The following is a 21109-nucleotide window of genomic DNA, read 5'->3' on the forward strand; positions in this document are numbered from 1 at the left end:
GCAGCGAACTTCTAATATCTAGCTTGAAAGCTCTCGGTTCACGTCCCAGTGGAAATATTGGGACAACTTTAAATTATGTGTAAATCTCTACATTAAAAATGTAAACACAATCCTGAAAACTCAGATTATCTGAAGACTCTCATTTCTAAGAAACGTCCCGAGGTTCACTTATTCTGGTCTAAAGCTATCACCTCAAACATCCAGATCTGCTATCCATCTGTCGTTCAATTTTCTATCTTACTGTGTCACTTGGAGAAAATTCTGCTGCTATTATTATGATGCTACCTGGACAACTTAATTCCTTTGCACCTTATAATTTAGGGCTGAGAAATGAAAGTACAGAAACACTGGCTCTGGGACATCCCTGAATTCCGTCAGGAGCTGTGAGTGGAGCTGAACCTAAGCATCAGCCTCCAGCTCTGAGCAGCAGAAGGGGCGCCAAGCACCAATCATCTGAGAGTGTGGTGGCAGCTGGGTGTACCATCTGATTCCCTGTGCTGACATGCACATGGCCATGATCAATACCTTCCGGATTATAAGCGGGTCATGTTATAGGCCAGCATCCTCCTGGGTGACCGCAACAGCTGGCAGACAGATCTCCCTACCTCTGGCCTCCACCCCGCCCCCATTCATTCTCTACACACCACTGGTGACTGTTCAAAACCCAAATCTGATCGTGTCACCACTGTTGTCCTTCGCTGGTGCTGTCATACCCAGGTTGGAGTCGACATTTCCTTAGGCTTTTGTGTGAATGAATGAGACATATGCTTCTCTGTGTTAAGGCAGTGTTATCAGCTAGCATTAACAGCTTTGCAAGTTATAAATAAGCTTTGCAAGTTACTTAACTGCTCTGTTCCTGGGTTTTATCCTCCGCATAAGGGGGATAGTAATGGGGTTGTTGAGAGGATTAAATCAGCTCAAAATGTGGAATATTTAGTACAGCGCTAGTCCGACTAAGCCCCCGATAGATGTTTAATACTATCACTATTATTAGTAGTATTAGCCCTCCTAGATGAACACAACTGTTCTGTCAGAGAGAAAAGAACAAGGGGCGACCTGGAGCTCTTTCGGGCGGACACCTTACCTTTTCACTTCCTGCACATAGTCTGCATTTCTGTCGAAGAGGTGGGTCACAGAGTCTTTAATGGCTTCGTGCTTGAAAGTAGAAGCTGTTCCAAAGACAGTCACATTGGGGACAGTGGAACACAGCTGAGCCACAGCTTGGCCCTGGAAGTGGAATACAATAGACAAGTCACACAGGAGAGCTACCACCCAACAACCAGTCTTGCTGGGTGTAGAGCAGGATGTCTCAACCTTGCCACTATTGACCATGTGTAGGCTGGATTCGTCTTTATTGTAGGGAGCTGACCCGTGCATGGAATGTTTAGCAGCCTCCCTGCCTCCACCTACTGGGAGGCAGGAGCACCCCCATGTCCCCCATTTTGACAAACCAAAATGTTCCCAGGCAGTTCAAAATGTCCCCTGGGGGACAAAAACCTCCCTTGGTTGAGAACCACTGGTGTAGAGAAAAGTCAACGCGAGCCAGCAAAACCCCAGCACCAAGACTTAACACCTATTATTCAATCACACTGAGCCTGGGATTCTGCGTATAAAGTAGCAATGATGGTACCCTTCTCCATAGGGATCTTGGGAGATGTGTTAGTTTGGATTCCCCAGAAGCAGACCCTGAGGTGAAAATCCAAGTGGCAAGTACTGTATCTGGAATGAGATTGCAGGAAATACCAGGGTATCAAGACAGAACTAGAAGACTGCCAATAAAGGGTGTGTGATCGAGCCCGCATCCACCTCGGGCAACTGGGAGTCAATCCCTCTGAAGAACTCAGTGAGCACGTGGAGAATACACTTCAGAGTTACCCCAACCGAGTGGTGAGGAAGCTGGAATACTTATCCACAGAATTTCCAACTGATATCAATTGAGGGTTGCTTCTGCAACAGTAACTCTTATGCATGTCTGGCTTGTCCTTTTGGGCCAAGTACGCTGCCACAGCCAGACAGAAGCCCTAAGCAAACAACCTTCAACCTGATGAATTGAGTGTAGAGAAGATGTAGTGAGGCTGACAGCATTGGTTACAGGGGTGTCAAATGAGGCACTATGTAATACAGGCCAAGCACCTGGCACGAAACATGACACTTAATAGGTACTCAGTAAATTTTAATCATCTGTACCCCTTAGTGGCTTATTATATGCCAGGGCTGAGATGCCCAGGCATGTCAAGAACAGGCCAAGGCATGAGGTTTAAATATTAAATGATCAGGAGAAATCATAAATGCAGTTAGAAATGGATGATTTTTCCATATCCTTTTCCAATATGGTCAGAAATTTACGTCATTAAATACTGTGACCATGTCCATTCAGAAACCTTCCAATAAAACCCAATATGCTGGTAAATAAGATGCATTCTAAAACCAAGTACTGTCTCTTTCCCGTGTCTCATCTGTTATCTCCAGGAGGCATACATTATTAAGGAAGGAAATTTTTCTACCAAAGTCATCTGTGATACTCATTTCTACCTCTCACTTTATTTACGTACTTTCAGATTGGTGGACTCAATTAGATTGGCAGGTCAATTTGCGGAAATTGAATTGTTCCAACATTCACAATTAAAAACAACATTGAGAGAATCAGAATGTCAGAGTTGGAAGGTCATCCAATTACCTCCTCCCATTTTTATTTTGTGGATGAGGGAAGGGAACTCAGGAAGGTTAAGATGACCCAGTTCTTCAGAGACAGATCTGAGATTTAAAGCAAGGTCTCCTGATTTCCAGTTATTGCCATTTTCTATTATGCCATGTTGTCCATTTATTTTGACATTGAAGCTAAGCAGACTTTTAAATTGCTACTTAAAATGGACACAGCACGGACACACTCACTTGGAGGTCAACATTTCAGAACATGGGTGTGAAGCTAAGACTCCAGACAGGCTATAATTGTCCATTCCAAGAATAGTTTTGCTATTTGGTTAAGTTTTTTGTTTTGTTTTGTTTTTAGCCCCTGATTTTAGAGAACAGAGAGGGAACTACCCTAATTACTGAATGTAAATATCAGCAACCAACCTAGCAATCCTCTAAAATTCAACGGGGCTTGAGTTAACCTTTTTCGTGCTGGGATGGAGATGAGAACTAGTTCCAATATCTGTGTAGTCCCTTCTGCCCTCTGTCCTTAAGCAAACACGATATTTATCCACTCAACTGTTTTCCAAATCCCTATTATGTACTAGTCACACTGTGCTATAGATGCTAGAATGTCAGAAATGATCGACACACCTTAATCTCTAATTCTACTCCCAAGCCCCTCACTGCGTCCCAGACTTTTGTATTGAACTACCATTTTGGCACCTAGCGCCACCTAGTTTTGAAAAACAATGCATCCAACTCAACTTATCCAAAACATAACTCAGAGCCATCGCCAACTGAGTTACTCCTTATATTAGTTTAAGACTGTTAGAACGAAGTACTACAAACTGGGTAGAATAAACAACAGAAATTATTGTTTCACAGATCTGGCGGCTAGATGTCCAAAATCAAGGTGCTGGCAGATTGGTTCCTTCTAATGGCTGTGAGGGAAAGAGAGCTGATACAGGCCTCTCTCCCTGGCTTATTGATGGCTGTCTTCTCCCTCTGTCTTCACATGGTCTTTCTTCTATGTGTTCCTGTGTCCATATTGTCCCTTCTTATAAAATAGATGCTAGTCATATTGGATTAGGGCCCACCCTGATCACCTCATTTTAACCTGATTACCTCTGGGAAGACCCTACCTCTAATTGAGGGCACATTCTAAGGTGTTGGGGATTAGGACTTCACCATATGAATGTGTGTGTGGGGGGGGCATGATTCAACCCATAACACTCCTCTTACTGCATGTCCTGCCTCAGTGGATGGAATCGCACCATTCACCCATCCCTAAAGCCAAGTATCATGGGCTATCCTGGCTTCTTCTTCTGCCCTCACCCTCACATTCAATGAGTCAGCAAGTGTGTTATTTACACTCAACATCCCCTGTGACTCTCAGACTTTTTCTCCCAGATTATGGCAACACTCTCCTAGCTGGCCTGGCTATTGCCAAGTGTATTTTACACTGTGGGCAGAGTGATTTTTCTCCTACACAACACTGAGCATTTCACTATTTGTTTCAAAACTTCCGTGTGCCTATCATGGCTTTGAGAATGAAATGCATACCTTTCACTTTATTGCCCAAGGCCAGCCTTCCTGGACCTGACCCAGTCTATCTCATTAACGTGATTTCCCTCCACTCTTCCAACATCCGCTCCCTAGCAACATACAGAGCCCTCACCGTCACTGACCGACATTCCCCAGCAGCATGGCCCTCTGCAGCCCTCATCCCACGGCTGTCTCAGAATGAGCCTTGAACCTTATGTTACTGAGGGAGAAGCGGAGGTTTACAGAGGTTAGATACCTGGTCCACGGCCACGAGGGTGAGCTGTGGCAGACCGTGGTCTGTTGTACTTACCAGCTGTACAACTGTGACTCACATATCGGTCCCTCTAGTCCCTTGTCTTAATGTGTGGATAGTCATACTATGTATACTCTAAGATTGTTGTGGGATTATATAACATAACGCATCTAAGGGCTTAGAACAGCGAATGGCAATCAACCTTTGCTATTGCTACTACTATGACTCCTCTTACTGGTTTTCTTGGTGTTTTTATTATCTCAGCAGTAGGAGCACCATCGCCATCGCACCGCCGGCTCCTGAATGTGTCATGCTGTCTTAGCTTCATGCTGATTTTCTCACATGGGTTTCCCCTGCCTGCCGTGCCAGTCGTTCCACATCTTCAAGGTCATAGCCACGTCCCCTTCCCAGGGAGGCATCTCCCTTCCCAGCGTCCCAGGCAGTCTCTTGCCTCTTTTTGTGCCACCATAGACTTGTGGTTCTTTCCTCCAAGACAGCAGCCACCACAGCCATCTGCGGCTACTAACTGACCCATCTGTGAGCGCTGCGTGGTTCAGGGACTGTGTTTCATTTGGCCCTGTTCCCCAGGGCCTGTCACATAGCAGGGCTTCGCTAAAGCTTTTGAATGGATGCTGGAGACATTAGAGGAGTTTGATGTAGTGGGGAAGCCCCCCATCATTTTGCAGATTTCTGTGTCCTTCAGATTGCAGAGCGGGAGCAAAGCATAGATTTAATTAATGTCCAATCTCTGACCCAGAACTTCACCATTTTCCATTTTTAAGAGAAAGATACGTGTGGTAGAAAAATGAGATGATATGAGTAACTGGGTTACTTATATATTTATATTATTATTTAATAGATAATATTATGAATATTTTATATGTCATATACAATACAATAATTTCATATACAATTATATATATCAATAATATGTCATGAGAATAATGTATTCGTATTATATGTATGTATGTATAATTAGTATGCATATATATACATATATAATTAATAATAACTAGTGCTTAACATTCCATTTATCATATATAATTAGCATAATAATACAGTTGCCCTCCCTTATCTGCGGTTTTGTTTTCCACAGTTTCAGTTACCTGCGGTCAACCACAATTCAAAGATATTAAATGGAAATTCCAGAAATAAACAATTCATAAGTTTTAAACTGTGCACCTTTCTGAGGCGTGTGATGAAATCCCTCCCCATGCCGCTCCGTCCCGCCCAGGCCATGAATCATCCCTTTGGGCAGCATCTCCACACTGTACACGATCCCTTTCCATTAGTCACTTAGGTGTCATCTTGGTTATCAGATCAACTGTCACAGTGTTGCAATGCTTGTGTTCAAGTAACTTTTATTTTGTTATAATTGTTCTATTTTATTATTAGTTATGGTTGTTGATCTCTTACTGTGCCTAATGTATAAATTAAAATTTATCATAGGTACACATGTATAAGAAAAAACATAGTATATATAGGATTCGGTACTATCTGCAATTTCAGGCATCCGCTGGGGGGTCTTGGACTGCACCCCCCGTGGATAAGAGGGCACTACTGTAATTCATAATTAATATGATTGTTATATGTATATGTAATATATAATTATTATAATATATAAGTATATGTAAATAATGGGCAGAAAATACAAATCCAGTGCACATCTATTTGCAGCATACCTCCCCCCCTCACCTTTTAGCTCTGCATTAATTCAATCAGGCAATGACTGGCCCTTGCAAGACCCTCAATGAATGTCTAAAGTAAATAATGCTCATCTTTCTGTATTTAAGCAGAACAGTGCTTTCTCTCACATGTATAGAAAATCTGTACTCTCCCTTCTCCAACTCCCAAGGTGAGTGCAGGATTGTCACCTAATTTATCCTTGTTTCTCCCACATGCCTAGCAAATGGCATGGACTCAATAACATTTGTGGAAGACAAAAATGAATTTTCAATAGAAAGGATTTTGCAATTTACCTGCAGACCCAGAACATAAAATGAACAAGACAATCCATTCTCCAAGCAATAGCAGTAAATGGAGATATGCATGTACTTGTTTTTAATTGATTTTCCTTTCCTTCCTCAGAATGTAAGAATTCTACAGCAAGCCTCTGCTTCTTGTCCCTGTGGCTGACAATACAGCGGGAACAGCAGCTGCGGTTCCTTTTGTCTCACCACGAGCCAGGTACTGTGCTAAAGGGCTTCGTTAAATCCTTAAACCTCTTTTAGAATATTTTTGTTTCCCTATTATACCTGAATATGGGGATTCCGAGAGGGAAAGGAACTTGTCAAAAGTTAGATGGCTTGTAAATGATACAGCTGGGAGTCAAACTCAGGGGCAAGGCCACTCTATTTAGTTTTCTTATCCATCCAGAGAAGCACTCCAGTTGGTGACATGGAACTGAAGTCTTAGAGAAAAACCATGGGTCCTGGGCATCAATCTGGAAGGCTTCATTGATCCACTCTTGGGATAGCGTGTCTCAGGTGCATACAGGTGAACGTATTTCAACCAGCTCAGTCCAAATTTCAGGGCTATTGAGGTTCCCTCAAGCAGAGCATAGATAGTGAGAAATCCAGGAATGGAAGTTACAAGAGAGCTGTCTTGCATGCCTGAAATCTGACTCTTATCAACAGACTGGCAGTTCAAAGCAAGATCCTAGTTCAGAAAAGCTAGACATAGTAGACAAATGATTATAAGACCAAATACATCTACACAGAAGGCTTAGTACATTGCCTAGTACATACTAGGTGCTCAATAAATACCAGTTAGCTATAACTGTCTTGGACTTAGGCCTGAGCCTGGTTGAAATTCTGGTCACCTCCTAAATGGAAATTTAGGATAGATGATACATCAGTACACTGAGATTCAGGATTCAGCATCAGAGAGTCAACTAAGGAAGAGATAAAGAATGGTTTACTTAGAAGGATGTCTATTATGCAGAAACTATTTATCTCCCCAGCTAGGTTTCTGATTGTATACCAGGACTATATGGAAAAATGCTCAATCTTTCCTAAGGGGCACTCCCTCTCTCACCACGGGACCTTTGCACATGCAATTGCCGCTGCCTAGAATCCTTCCTCCTGTCTTTTCTCCTGGCTGATGCTAGTCATTGTTTGAATCTCAACCTCTCTGTTACTTCGTTGAGTCATTCATTCTATCCTGATAGGGCTATTTAATGAATGTCTCTAATTAGACACTAGGAGAGACGCTTGAAGGTAAACAAAGTTATTTATTTTTACGTACATATGCATATATATATATATATGTAGTCCTGTTATCTTGGAGTTTGCATTCTAATAGAGGGAACACATATTGATAAAATAAATATGCTATTAAAAGTACAATTATACACCTATACCAATAGGGTGAGAACACCAGTTTCAACCACTGAACCACTGGAATCAGTCCACATTGGTGCACTACATTCTTGCAAATGTGCAGAAAATGAGGGCATGCACTAAATCATATGGACATGTGGGGGGAGAGACCAGATCAAGTGGGAACTTGAACTTGATGATCTCTATGGTCTCTCCAATTCTAGAACTTGTAGGTCACACTGACTGGTCCTTTAGCTGGGCTCAGGAAAGTCTGTGTGAAGAAGCCCCCAAAGAGAAGTAAAGTTTACTCATTTCCCTAAGCTTGGTGAAAAATGGAACCCTCTCTTGCTAACTTGACCATTTCTGAGTTCACTTGAAAAACAGAATTATGTGTATCTCTTCCAAAAGTTGTTTTCACTTTTAAATACCTCATGGAAACCACACGCCATTCATGTGGTCAAAGCATGGAAAAGAATGAGCAGAATGAGCTTGTGAATGTACTGAGAAGACACCTAAAGGAAATAGTGAGGTGGGGTTTTTTCTTCCAAAGGATTGTCAGTTTGCTTTTTCATCTTCGTTAATGCATAGAGGCACTCACTTGGACGAGAAAAGAGAACTGAATGTTATCGTGAAACCTAGTATACTGGCTCCCTTATGCTTTTCTTATGGCAATACAAGTTTCCTTGTTGTGATTTAGACACAAGGTTAGAAAGATTTCTTTTTTTTTTTTTTTTTTTCAGATTAGTGCTGTCATTTTCCTGTCAACAATTCAGTTGACTCAATGGTTTTAAGGAGAGGAAATTCACATCCCACTGTGTGGGCTGAGCCATGTGACCTGCCATCAAAGTAGCAAAAATCATTCTATGTTCTCACCTAGTACAGACTACTGTGTTTCCCCGAAAACAAGACCGAGCCGGACATTCAGCTCTAATGCATCTTTTGGAGCAAAAATTAATATAAGACCGGGTCTTATATTAATTTTTGCTCCAAAAGGCGCATTAGAGCTGATTGTCTGGCTAGGTCTTATTTTCGGGGAAACACGGTAAGAATCAATTAGCTTTCCTTTGTTTTTACCTTTTGTCACTGCACACTGTTGAACTACACATGACACTCCCTGCAATGTACATGTGCGGAGAATTTCCACAGCAAGAAGCTTTCAGGGGCACATGGCTGAGGAAGGAGAGAGAAAAGGAGGGAAAAAGTGAACAGCAGGACAGGCATTTTTCAACTGCTTAAGATTTGAGTATGGAAAAGTTTTTTTACTTGTTTTATTTTGTTTCTTTTTTAAATCCAAAAAGCAGTACCCACATTCTTTGGGAAGACTTAGTAGATAATACCTTTTTTTCCCCTCTGTTATTCATTATGTAGATCAGTGCTTCTCTGTAGGTGATGCCAGGACAGCAGCATCAATATCACCTGGAGACTTGTTAGAAATGCAGATTCCTGGGCCCCACCCAGGAACTCTGGGGGGGGGGTGCAGCCTGGCAATCTGAGTTTTAACAAGCCTGCCAGGTGATTCTGACACAGCTCAAGGGCTACAGCAGAGAGAGCCTCTGATGTGGGTCATCCTCAGTGGCCACTCCACATGACTTAGATGCTAAGGCCTTCCTGGTGCTCGGAATATCTTAATATCAGATATTTTGTTTAAGACCCGATTGTTAGTATATCTTTTATAAGTTCCCTGGATAGCTAGGATGTGCAGCCAGTGATGAGATCCAGCTCTCCATAAAGTTTCCCTTCTTCCAATTTGGTCAGTTAGGGACGTGGGACAATCCTCTGGCCCTAGCTGAGGTCGACATCACAGCACATGGGTTTAGTATGTGGGAACCTGTAGATCAGGGCATGACTAACACAGCCTCCTGTGAGTCAGAGATGCAAAAAAAAGGAAACACCGCCCCCCCACCCCTCCCCATTTACAAGGTCTGAAGCTCTGGGTGCTTGGAGAAGTCCAGCTTCCTTGCTCCCTGGGCCCCAGCTGTGCTGCTGAACCCCCAGGTTTTCCCAGCCACTCACAGCTCGGCCCATTAGTTGACTGCAAGGGTGACTATTTCAACCTTTTCCTCCGCTCAGCCTGGGTTGAGCTCATTGCACAGAAACTCAGTTGAAAAAGCAGTCAGGCCAAGCGGTGAAGAGTGTAGGATTATTTATTCAACCTCCTCTGCCCGGAGCTTCCTGTGTGCCAGGTAGAGCTCTTCATGCTCTGTCAACACCCACTCACTCGATCCGCATCACGGGCCCCGTGAGGCAGGTACTACTGCGTCCTCCTCTCCCAGATGCAAGAACTGAGGCAAAAAGCAGCTGTGTAACTGCCCGAAGTCACACAGCAAGTAAACAGCAGACACGCGCAGTGACCCAGGTTGTCTGGCGTCAGCGTCCACAATCTTAACCCCTGGCCTGTGCTGCAGGGAGGCCAGGCGGGGCTCTGACTGGCCAGCTACTCTTCCTCCAGCGCTGTGCTCGGCCCTTTACCCACATCTCGTCCTACCTCCTCACATCATATTTCCGTCATGGTGTGTGTGAGGGGACAAACGACATGGAGTATTTGTGTTTGAGCAGTGAGGAGAGGCAGCCCCGAGACAGGACCTGGGAGGAACACAGAGGAGGGGCTGCCGGGAAACAGAAGGTAGGAGTTCCCCTCTTTTAGAAGAAGACCCAGAGTGGGCCGACGCGGAAGGGAGCCTTGGACACACAAGGGCAGAAAGCTGTGTCCTGATCCTCCTTCTGACATTTCAGCCCTTTGTACCTCGAGTTGCTCCCACGAACAGGAGTGGCTGGGCCATGGCATTTCTGGGGGCCTACATGCAGCAGCTCAGCACCCGGGGAAAGGACACTACGAACTTTTCTAAAATTGAGGTGTGACTGATGTAGAGGAAAAAGCTGTATGTATTTAACATATACATCTTGATGGGTTTGAAGATAAGTATACACCCAAGAAACCGGCACTGTGAAGGTCACCGTCACTGCTAAAATGTCCTGCTTCCCTCTTTTTTTTTTTTTGGTGATAACATATAACATGAGATCTACCTTCTTACAAACTCGTAAGGACGCTACACAGTATTATTCACTATACACGCGATGCCGTTCAGTGGATCTCTAGGACTTACTCATTCTGTGAAAGTCAGACTCCGTGCCCTTCCTCCAACAGCTCACCAGTTCCCCTCCCTCCAGCCCCTAGTAACCACCATTCTGTTCTCAGCTTCTCTGAGTTTGACTCTTTCAGATTCCTGATGTAAGTGGGATCATGCAGGATTCGTTTTTCTGTGTCGGACTTATTTCCCTTAGCATACTGTCCTCCAGGCTCAGCCACGTTTCGCAGATGGCAGAATTTCCTTCTCTTTAAAGGCTGAGAGATATTCCATTGTGTCTAGACCACATTTTTTCATCCACTCATCTGTTCATGGACAATTGGGTTGTTTCTATATCTTGGCTATCATATATAAAGCTGCAGTGAACATGGGGGTGCAGATATCCCCTCAAGATCCCAATTTCAACTCTTTGGGATAAATACCCAGAAGTTTACATTTTCGAGGGAACCTCCATACTGTTTTCCATAGTGGCTGCACCAACTTACATTCCCACCAACAGTGCACGAGGGTTTCCTTTTCTCCATATCCTCACCAACGCTTGTTATCTTTGTTCTGTTTTGATAACACCGCCCTCACAGGTGTGAGGAGGTGACATCTCATTGTGCTTTTGACTTGCTTTTCCCTGATAATGAGTGAAATTGAGCACATTCTGAGTCAGGCAAACCTGGATTCGAAACCTCGGTATACCACTGATGCGCTGTGTGACTTTGGAAAGATACTTTCCCTCTCTGAGCCTCAGTGGTCTCGTCTATGAAATGGAATATGTGCAAAGTGTTGGTTAGTACAGACTAGAGTACTTAATGCCATGCTGGGTACAGAGTAGATGCTCAGTAAATTTTTAGGGCTCTTTTGTTGTTCTTCTTACACTACAGAAAATGCATGCTGTGTTATGATCTTCAGCCTACGAGTTCCAGGTTAAGCCACTTTTTCTCAGGGCTTTGGGGGTTTAGGATAGCCCACTGCAGGGCAGGTAGCTGGGTTGGAAGGGTTCATTTGTGGTCACCACGCTCCAGTCCCTGACCTCCTGGCAGGCGCAGTTGTGAGCTCTGGCAACTGGATGTGGGTATCTATTAATATATTGTATTAAATTTTTAAAATTGTCTATCTATTAATGATGTTTCAACATCTTCAAAACCTTTGTGGCTGGGGAGAGACTGCCCCTTCCTGGGTTCGCCAATGTTTAGAAATAATAACGGGCCCAACTGGGAGCATGCCATCGATAGGCAAACTAACCAGCCCAGAGCCAGGCCTTCTCTATCGGGTCCATACCCCCCAGGAGGCAATAACCCTCTGCCTTGACCATCCCAGGGCCACATACCAGGCAAGTAGAGACTGTCCGTACAGCCCAGACCCCACTGAAATTATTCAAGCAAGCCAACCTCTGCCTTGCCTTGCCTTTTCCACAGAAACCTCAATGAAAGCCATGGCCTGAGCACTTCCTCTTCTGCCTCCTGACCACCCTGGCATTTTCTGAGTGGCCCTGCATGGCGTTTTGTGCCTCCTATCCCTAGGAACTGTGAGTATAATAAATACTGTTTTCCTGACCCTCTCCTCTGTCTCCTCTTGTGGTCTCATCTGACTAACCACTTCATAAAAGAATACCAAACAGCATCCCTCGCTTGCCCCAGGAATTGAGTGTTTTTGTGCAGTGTACAATTTGCCCAACTGTACATGGTAACTCCACTAACCAGCCCCTGTGGGGGTCATACCAGTCTCATGTCTCTCATCAGTACTACTTTCCAACTAATGGAGACCATGGGTGGCCACAAGACAACCCATAGCCCGCAGAATCTCACGTTGCCCAAGAGTTGGACTCCAGCAACCAGGTGGCTGGAATCCTGGCCAGGGAGCTAGTCCAGCCCACCAGATGGCAAAGTCCCCTTACTAGGCCTCTAAATCAGGGTAGGTCAGAGCCACTGCCAGGCTGGCTGCCTTCCATGCAGTGCATCTGGATAGATTTCCTGGATGATTACATTTGCAAAGCGGGATGCCGGATTCACATTTCCAGCCAAATTACAATTTGTACCCAGAGTTTAGAGCCGTGGTTTTGATAAATGTACCTATTTCAACCAAAAACTTGTGAAGTAGGGTGATCACACACTTTATCGTCTAAATTAGGATACTCTTTGAGAGTGACGGGGGATGCTAGTTTTACTGTTTCCCGTTCAACAGGCATAAACTGGAAGTTCCCTAGGCAAATTGGGTGACCCTACCAATCAGGGTGTGGCCACCCTAATATTAAGTCAAGGAAAGGAACTAAGAGGGTGTCCAGGAAAGGAGAGCATCTGTGAGACTTGGATTCCTGGATCTACCTTCATCACTTGAAGGACTGTGGCCCAATTATTCCAACCGCCTATCACTAAAGTTGGGATAATATTACTTACCTCATAGAGTTGTTATGAGTATTAAATAGACATAGCAGAGAAAGCTCTGCACAGACTAAAGCACAGTGAGGGCTTAGAAGTAGAAGCTCTCTTTCCTACCCCTGTCCTTGCCCGTCTACTATCTCCTCTGTGCCCTGAATACAGGGATTTGTGAAAACAACCTGCCACAGCACCCGGCAGGAAGTAAGTGCCTTTTCTTGGGATGATGGTTTTCACCACTCAGTGGTCTGCTTTCCTGCCTTTTTCTGAGTGTCCCTGTTCGTGGAAGCCTCCTCATTAACTAGGCCTCTCAACAGGAGCCTGCCCTTGGTTTCAGCACCCTTCTGACGTGATCAACAACTTCACTGAAAGCACCGCTCTGGGCATGAAATACTCCAGCTCTTAAATCGCAGCTCGCCCCCGCCAGCCATCAGAGATCAGACTTCGGGACTCTCTGCAACTTCAAATCCCTCGGCTGAGGTTCTGCACTGCGTGATGAAGAGCCCCTCGCGGCAGGAAAGTGATAGCATCAAATGCTTCTGGATGAGAGTAGGTTTAATATTCAGACCTGTAGGGAACAGAAGTGCCGCGGCCCTCTCTCAGAAGGGAATTCCCACGAAGATGTTTAGCCCGATCCACTGGCCTTTCTACCTCCTCAGCCTCAGACCTACTCTCTTTAAAGAGCAGCGCATTTCCCAAAGCTGTGTCCTGCCATTTCATATGGATAGCAAACATTCAATGTTAACTGACTTTCTTTGTAAATGTACCACGTGTAAAATTACTTCACACTTAATATTGTTTACCAAGGGACAGTCTCCCTTACTTAAAGAGTGACACCACTGGGTCCAACTCTATGTCTTTAATCACCTCTTTATCATGGCCCCAGGCACAAAGGAGGTGTTCATAAAATGTGGGGATGAATGAGTGAATGAATAATAATCTCGTGGCATTTTTCCCTTCTTTGATATATCTCGGTAAGCCCGCACCCTATTTCATGGTCTCCTTTTCACTGCTCCACAGATTTTCCGTGTTCTATATTGGTTTTTTCAGTGAAAATTTACGTGCCATGCACATAAATCCATGCCACACACGTATATCACGGTGCTCTGTGCCCACATACTTTGTGCCACGCACTGTACTAGGTGGTAGGAATAGAAGTGGCCGGTTACGGACACGGGTGCCTGTGCAGTTCACCTGACTACACTTAGCAGCCATCTGGAATTGGGCAAGTCACGCCAGCATTCCGAACGTTAGTCTTCGCACATGTGTGGTTGGCCATGGTGTTCTCCTCAAGGTGAGTGTGAGGAGTGAAGAGTGAGACCCTGTCAAGCACTGGGCGTCCTGTGGGATGCCAGCTGGTATTATGGTTAAGGATGTCGGCTCCTCTTCTGTCTCTCCTACAAGGTCTCAGCCAGGCAATCACACATGGTGGGAAAAGAAGGGAGAAACCCAAGGAGCACTGAGGGCCTAGACTGGAGACCCTTAGGACCTCCACGTGTTCTTGGGTTATCTATTCCATCTCCTACCTGATGTAGGAAGCCTGACCCAGGCCCCTCCTGTGTATTTCCAGGAGAAAACTACGGAGATGGAGAGGGAGAACGAATTGTCTCCCGAGGTAGCCCATTCTATTTGGGGGCTACTGGGCGACTCAGATGGTTTTGAAGGCCTTACCTAGTGCTATGGAGAGCCTCCCTGCAGATGGCACACGAAACAAGAGACTCGTGTGTCCCATACCCCTTACTATTACTCTGTTGATTTTTCCAACATCACTCTTGCATCTTGAATCTTCTTTTTTGTCCAGCCCGACCATGTTCAATCCCTTCAACTCTTCTCTTTGGCAAATGAAAGTATGTCCAGAGGACAATGGCCTGCAGGGTAAAAATCCTCTTAAATGTGGCACAAAGAGACTATCTCCCTCCACTTAAGCATTAGAAGTTCTAGATATTTCTGTGTTCACAGCCCACTTAGGTAGTATAACATAATTTGGGTTAGTACACATGAGTGAACCCTAAAAGATCAAAATGAGACTAAACAAATAGGGAGCACTCTTGGGGGTTGCTGTTCACAACCCCAGCGTAGCGATAGCTCACAGTCTATAAAGGCAACGGCAGTCATCCTTCTGGTCCCTTGGCTTTGCCCCTTGATTTTAGGACCCTTCCGTGGCCTGACCAGGCTCTCTTTACTTGTACGCATAAGACACATTTCTTGCATGGCCCAGTAAACAGGCAACCTTCCTTTGGCCACAGCTTCCATTTAAGCTTCTCCTTTTACCCGCAGCAAGTGGTATCACATGCTACGTGGCATTTTAGAGCTCTCCCACGTCCACTCTCTGATGGAGAGCAGGACATGTGTCCTCCTTTGTAGCAAAAAGTCTGATGTATACATGAGTCGATTATTGCCGAGGTTCTGAAGTACAGCATGGCTGGTACAGTGTTAGAGCAACACACTTTGAGGACTATGGGTTTATATATCAGAGGCATGGGGGGCAGAGGGAGGGGGGTGGTTTGCCTTTTGCCTCCCTTCCTCAGCCCCCTGCCCACTGATTTTAGCCACTAAATATTTATAGGTCACAATCCAGAAAAGGGCTAAAGGTAAACCACTCACAGTCCCAGAGTTTCCTGTCTGCCTCCTCATTCCCGAAAAGCTCTTGGCAAGACTGAAGCCATTAATTATTTCCCCAAGCACAGCACAGACTGAACATTTTAGTAAGCTCTCCTGATCTAGGAGAGAACGAAATGCCATATTTTGCAGTGGAAGGGTCTATTCTGATCTCTACTAAGCTCTTTTACAAAAGTATTATTACGAAATCAACACATGTTCATGCCCATTGAGAAGAATGAAATTAGGAAAATTCAGAAAACTCTAAAAATGTCAACTGTAATGCCGTATCTCAGACATATGAGTAAATACTCTACAAAATTTGGCTTATCTTGTTCCAGTAGTTTTCCAACATGTCTATATCAGTATTTAGTTGGCCACAGAATTGGAATCACACTCAATATACCACTGTGTACCCTGATTATTTTTTCTTTCTAAGCTTGTATTGTGAGCATTTTTGTGGGTCATAAAACATTCTTTAACCTCATTTTGAATGGCTGGTGAATATTCTGTTGTGTGGATAGATTATATTTCCTTTCTTGTAGGAAATTAGAATGCGACGTTAGTGTAAGCCATATTTCAGTGAACATCTTTGTATAGAGATCTTTGTAAGTTTCAGAAAGCAGAGTCTAAATCTGTTTTCTCTGCTCCTGTATATTTTGAATCTCGCCCATTGTGGGACAAACTGTAGGTGCTCAGAATCTAAATACAGACTGGCTGCCTATTTGACTCTGTGATGATTTCTTTAAAAGATATTGCCAGTAGAGAGCATCTTGTATTTTATATGGCAACCCTACCAGTATGAAATTACAAGGTCAAATGCCTTGGTACAGTTCTAAAGAGAAGGTTTAGCAGGCAAAGCAGGATTTCTGGGCTCTGGGGTTCACACAATGATGAGACTGCTGATGGCCATTTCTGCTGGGAAATCATACACGGTCATTGGCTTAATGGCTTACAAGCTATTTTAAGTAATGAAACTGTCTATATGTCATTCACATTTTGGTGGTAACATACTCCTTTATTAATTCCACATGCTTAATCAATGTATCCACCTCTATGTAATTAAGAACCTCATTATCATTACACAGATGCTGTCTGCCTGGAATGGGGGAAGTTCATCAATTTAATATGACCAAACAGTTGCCAAGCACCCACTTCATCCTGGATGCTGTGCTCTGGGCCGGAAGCACAGAGCTGTCTAAGACCTACAGTGACCTCAAGAAAATCCGTCTAGACAGGAAGACCCATGGACAACTGCAGTATGCTAGTGCCTGCCTGGCATATGGAGGTAGCTAATACATATCTATTGGATGGGCGGGTGGGTGGGTGGATGGATGGATGGATGGATGGACGAATGGACAGATGGATGGATGGATGGATTGATGGATGGATGGGTGGATGGAGTCTGGTGAAGGCAATATCGGTAAAACAATGTTAAGGCAGTAGAGATGAAAGAGCAGGGAAGGCTTCCAAGGGGAGATGATATTTAAACGATAAATAGGAATTTGCCAATCAGAGAAATAAGGAGAGTCAGCAAAGGCTGTCAGGTTGAAAAGTGTGTGGTTTGTTGCAAGGGGAAGATGGACAGACAGGCATTGCTGGAGATAAAAATGTGTGTGGGGAGGAGGTGATGGGGAGGGATGCTTGAGTTAGTCTTTGGCCGATCATGAATGACTTGTTCAGAGGGTTTGAATTTCCCCAAAAGCAGATCCTAAGATGAAGATTTGTGTGCACACAGTTTATTTGAGAGAAGTGACCCCAGGAAGTGAGATGAAGAAATGAGGTGGTGAGGCACGGAGGCGGAAATCCTATAAAATGGCTTCCCCCACTGACCATGTAGAACGCCCCTCATAACTCTCCCGCTCAGTGAGGAATTTCAGGTATTTTATCCCCCCGCTCCCATTGCTCACTTGTTGAGGGTGCTGCTGGGGGCATGAACTGCCAGACACTTCCAGCCTGCCCCAATCAACGGCCAAGCTGCAGACAACGACCTCAGGCCAGGAGCTGCAGGAATCTGCTGGCTTAAATTGGGACTGTCTGCACTAACCGCAGGGATGGGGCGATGGGTGGGCACCCAGGGTGTCTGCACAAAGTCTAGTGGGTCACAGGCTAGACCTCAGCAAGCCAACTCTGTGATTAGACAAGAATAATGCTATAACTCAAAGTATTATTTTTGAGACAATCTCTCTGCTTGTGCTTCTTCCCCCATTTTAATCTGTCTTGCAGTGTGGGAATGTGATTGAGTGGCAGTGTCTGAGCAGTATAGGTATTGCATTTCGGAATTAGCCGGTACCAGCTTTGGTAATGTTAGCAGTTCTGGGGCTTACTTTCTGTGGACCACGTCCTGGGCAAATGTGTTGCCCTCTGCTCTCCTTGATACATGAACTTGCAGGAATGGGCTACCCAAGAGCTCTTCACTTTCATGCTGCAGACAGCTGCTTGCCATCCTCTTTGTGACAAGAATTATTTGTCACTTTGCATTGTAAATCGCCGGCAAATGCTTTACAGTCAGTAGCCATGTGTTAAATTGTGCCCCTCCCAAAATGCGTGATGTTTGGCCTGATTGCCAGGCAAAAGGAGTGAGATGAATCAAAACCACTGGACTTTTTAAAAAAAAATGTGTTTAGTTCCCTTCTAACCCAGTGTATTAGGTCAACCAGGAGGCATCTAGGGTTAAATAAATTAATTAATACATTAATTAAAATTTTTTGGGGGGGTGGCCAGTTAGCTCAGTTGGTTAGAGTGTGGTGCTAATAACACCAGGGTTGCCAGTTTGATCCCCACACGGGTCAGTGAGCTGCGTCCTCCTTAAAAAAAAAGAAAACAAATTATTTCCATATCCCATTGTTTTTCAAAGCCCTGAAATATGACAAGTCCTGCATATGCTTTCATGCTTAACTCATCTGGATAAAGAAATTTATTATTCAAGTGGCTTTTTTGACTCCAGTTTAAGCAAAAACATTTCTGATTCACCCAAAATTCCTTGAGGAGCAAAACCTGCCGATGCCTCCTGATCAGACATAGCCCCAACGCCTTCAAAACTATAACAGGAGCTGCACCGTAGAAACCCCAAAGAGAATACACTCATTTATTTGGTATCCAAGCCACAGGTTCTTCTATCCAGTGAATGCCGGCTACTAAATACAAGCCCTAATTAAGGAAGGAACTTTTTTTCCAGGAAAGGAGGAGGAGGAGGGGAGTTTCAAAGGCATCAATTTTTGACCAAAGAAATCTTGTCCTTGTACGGATGCAGCTCTCTTTCTCTCCCACCTCTGGCAAGATAAGAGGGATCATTCATTATATTATAGAAGAAAAGCAAGAAAAGCTCATAAATGCAACTTTGCATCTCGCTGGGGAGCATGGGTGACTAAACGCGCAGTGCAGTCCTCTTTGCCATCCCGACTGTGTCAGCTGGGGGCCTGAGGGTCCCTCTGAAAGCAGAGATTTTAAGCTGAAAGTATCACTGAAGTCCAGCCTCTGATGAGGAATGGCCCTCAAGCTGCCTGGGACCCCACTACTGGACAGTCTGGGACAGGCAGCTGTCCAGTTTTGGTGCTCGGCTCTTGAATAGGAATTGTTAAATGGAAAGATGCCCTAAAGATTAGGTCAAAACCTAGTCTCTCTTTTTTTTAAATCCCCCCCTCACAATAAGGAGCTTTTGTTACTACTGGAAACTGTTTTCGTGTTCTCCCAGTATTGGGTGTTTATTTTAAGTAATGGTAATATTTTTCCAATGGTTCATTTGCATGAAAACTATTCCCTATTTTTAATATTTAAATAACATCCAGCTTGTGGTTTAGCCTGTAGGTTGTGTAGTGGATTATGGACTGTCCTCCTCTTTCCATACACTCCGATGAAGAAACTTTCTTGCCTTTCCTTAAGGAATGGAACAAGAGTTTTCCAATATGATCTTCCATGGGAAGAAGTCAGGGAGAAGGCAAGCTAAATATGTCTCTAAATTATTTTCAAGTTGGTCCTGCATCATCGTATGGGTTGGCCCCAAAGTCTGTGGGGAGAGGGGAGGTAACTGGTTATCAATATGTATTTGTTTTCAGAATGAGTTAGGGGTATCTTTCCTTTGCCATGTGCTTTGTGTTTGATGCCATCACGCTTGGCTTAGAACCAGACAACTCAACACAAAACTTCGTGTGTAGGTTGTTGGCAAAACACCTTTGTCAAGCAAAATATTGGCCTAGTGGGAGCTGAAACAGTCAGTCAACTTTTTGGTGCACTTAAGTGGACTTTGGTGAGCTTGTAGTTCTACTTGATGTCCTTAAAGATAGTTTTTTTAAAACTCCCAAAGAAAATCCACTCTCCCAATCTAAAAATTCATCTGTGGGATAAAGAGTTAAGGGTCCAAAGGTTGCAGCAGTTCAGGAGGTCAGAGAGCTAGCCTGTGGCCCCTGGACTCTGCCCCCTCCACAGCTGACACATTCCAACAGAAGAGTATTTAAATTCTCCAGCAGACAATACTGGGCAGGGCAAGGGAAGGGGTAGGGTTGGGTCCTTAGGACACAGGCTTCTGTATTTTAACCACCAGTTGTGGGGGAGGGGTGCCTGGAGAAAACAAAGTCACTGTTCCCTTTTTTGAAACAAAACTAAAACTTGAAAACAAATGTATATTTTTGTTCAATAAAAATGGGATATATAATTTCAATGTCCCTAGCTACAATGGACCTTTTCCACTGAGACGTGAACAGTGGGGACTCAAAATTTTGAAAGCTTCTGGAGAAAAGGAACACTGGCTTTCTGTTAATTGGCAAATGTTCCAGAGGGGCTCTGTTTTGGTTGGGATGTGTTATGTTGTACGTACACATATGGACCCGAGTCTCTGTTGAGTTTATAAAGTTCAGAAAAGGTGACTGATAAAATCTTGATTTCTATTAATTTATCTCAATAAAAGCCCATTGAACCCCACCCCCCACCCCCGACCCCGGAGGAAAAAACACATTTATTGAGTACTTATTATGGTCAAGCATTGTTTAAACGTTTTACAAATATCGATTCATTCAAGCCTCCAAACACTGAGCTAAGTATCATAACCATATTATACATGAGAAAACGAAAGCCCAGCTCAATGTAAGTCATAGAAATCAGGATTCAAGTCCAGGACGTCTGCTGCAAAGACTAAATGCTTAACAACTGCTATTAACTGTTTCTCTGACTCTCTAAGAATTTGAAAAAGGAGATCATGGTGGGGGCAGAGGGTCAGGGGAGGGGGTACAGATAAGGACAGTGACAGGTATGGGTTTTCATCTAGGAGGTAAAGACTGACAGCTTTATAAGGAATACTGCTGAGTTTATCATGGA

The 21109-nt window shown here is 44.2% G+C and overlaps 1 protein-coding gene across 1 annotated transcript in view; it reads right to left on the bottom strand.

Moving 5' to 3' along the window:
- Positions 1-21109, bottom strand: part of VAT1L (vesicle amine transport 1 like) — a 141873-nt gene that overhangs the window by 79102 nt on the left and 41662 nt on the right. Inside the window, exon 4 of the mRNA XM_019710977.2 lies at positions 1085-1227. Coding sequence (XP_019566536.1) covers positions 1085-1227 — 143 coding nt within the window. The remainder of the gene's footprint in view (positions 1-1084; positions 1228-21109) is intronic.

This window comes from Rhinolophus sinicus, linkage group LG11, assembly GCF_036562045.2.
Source record: "Rhinolophus sinicus isolate RSC01 linkage group LG11, ASM3656204v1, whole genome shotgun sequence".
NCBI classification, from domain to species: Eukaryota; Metazoa; Chordata; class Mammalia; order Chiroptera; family Rhinolophidae; genus Rhinolophus; species Rhinolophus sinicus.